General features: G+C 41.7%; 1 protein-coding gene across 3 annotated transcripts in view; it reads left to right on the top strand.

The window, feature by feature from the left end:
- The window catches only part of LOC119593769 (arf-GAP with coiled-coil, ANK repeat and PH domain-containing protein 2-like), a 32,246-nt gene that overhangs the window by 7,542 nt on the left and 23,765 nt on the right, over positions 1-939 (top strand). For all 3 annotated transcript variants that reach the window (XM_037942787.1, XM_037942786.1, XM_037942788.1), the window contains exons 5-6: positions 215-388; positions 547-775. In XM_037942787.1, coding sequence (XP_037798715.1) covers positions 215-388; positions 547-775 — 403 coding nt within the window. The remainder of the gene's footprint in view (positions 1-214; positions 389-546; positions 776-939) is intronic.

Consider the following 939-nt stretch of genomic DNA (forward strand, 5'->3'; position numbering starts at 1 on the left):
TTTGAATCTCCCTTCTTATCCATAGCTTTCCTTATCACTTACTCTCCCCACAATACCCTATCATTCCATCAGCCTCCTGCTCACTTCCTCCCTTTGTCTCTCACTCTCCCATCCTGCATTCCTTGACATCTTATATCCATTCCTTTCACCCCCTGTATCTCTCTCAGTCTCTTGCAGAAAATTGTTGAAGATTATGGTCTTGTGGTCTTTTCAGGCAGCTGATTCACACCTTATGGGATCTAGCAGGTTACTTTGGCAATGACACTGCTGTACAGTCTGCCTTAAACCGCATGCTTGCTGCCTTGGGAGAAGCAGCAAAGTATCATGCCATCTTGGTAGACCAAGCTGCTAGAGCCATTACAAAAAACTTGGCTAACTTTATCAAGAAGTAAGTGTATTGCTCGGGCCTACAGTTGTTTCTGTAAGGAAGCTGCTTATTGTACATTCTGTGGACCTAGAGAGAACACAATACTTTTATCTTCTCTTTTAGCTCCATGGACCTTTAAAAGGGAAGAATAATAAACCACTTGAATATCTTCCCCTTAGTGAGTTACGGAGTGTGAAGGACCTGCGACATTACTTCGAGAAAGTAAGTGGCGAATTGGACACTGTTCTCCAGCGTGCCTCTGGGGTGTCCCGGACACGTACACATGAGGCAGATGACATGAAAAATCTTGTAATAGCCACACGTAGAGCTTTTCGTCATACAACTGTAGATTACGTCCATGCTATCTCTATAGCTCAAGGCAAGAAGAGGCATGAGGTTATAGATGCGGTAAGACCTTTTGGAGAACATTGTGTATTGATATTTATTGATAGAGAATCAGCCCCAAAGCTTCAATAGGGATTACAGCTTTCACATTTAGAGTTGTTGAAATTTGGTAATTTCTAGTTGCTATCCAACATAAATCTAAGAGATAAGAAGTAGAAAATTTACTT

Source organism: Penaeus monodon, chromosome 32 (genome assembly GCF_015228065.2).
Source record: "Penaeus monodon isolate SGIC_2016 chromosome 32, NSTDA_Pmon_1, whole genome shotgun sequence".
Taxonomy (NCBI): domain Eukaryota; kingdom Metazoa; phylum Arthropoda; class Malacostraca; order Decapoda; family Penaeidae; genus Penaeus; species Penaeus monodon.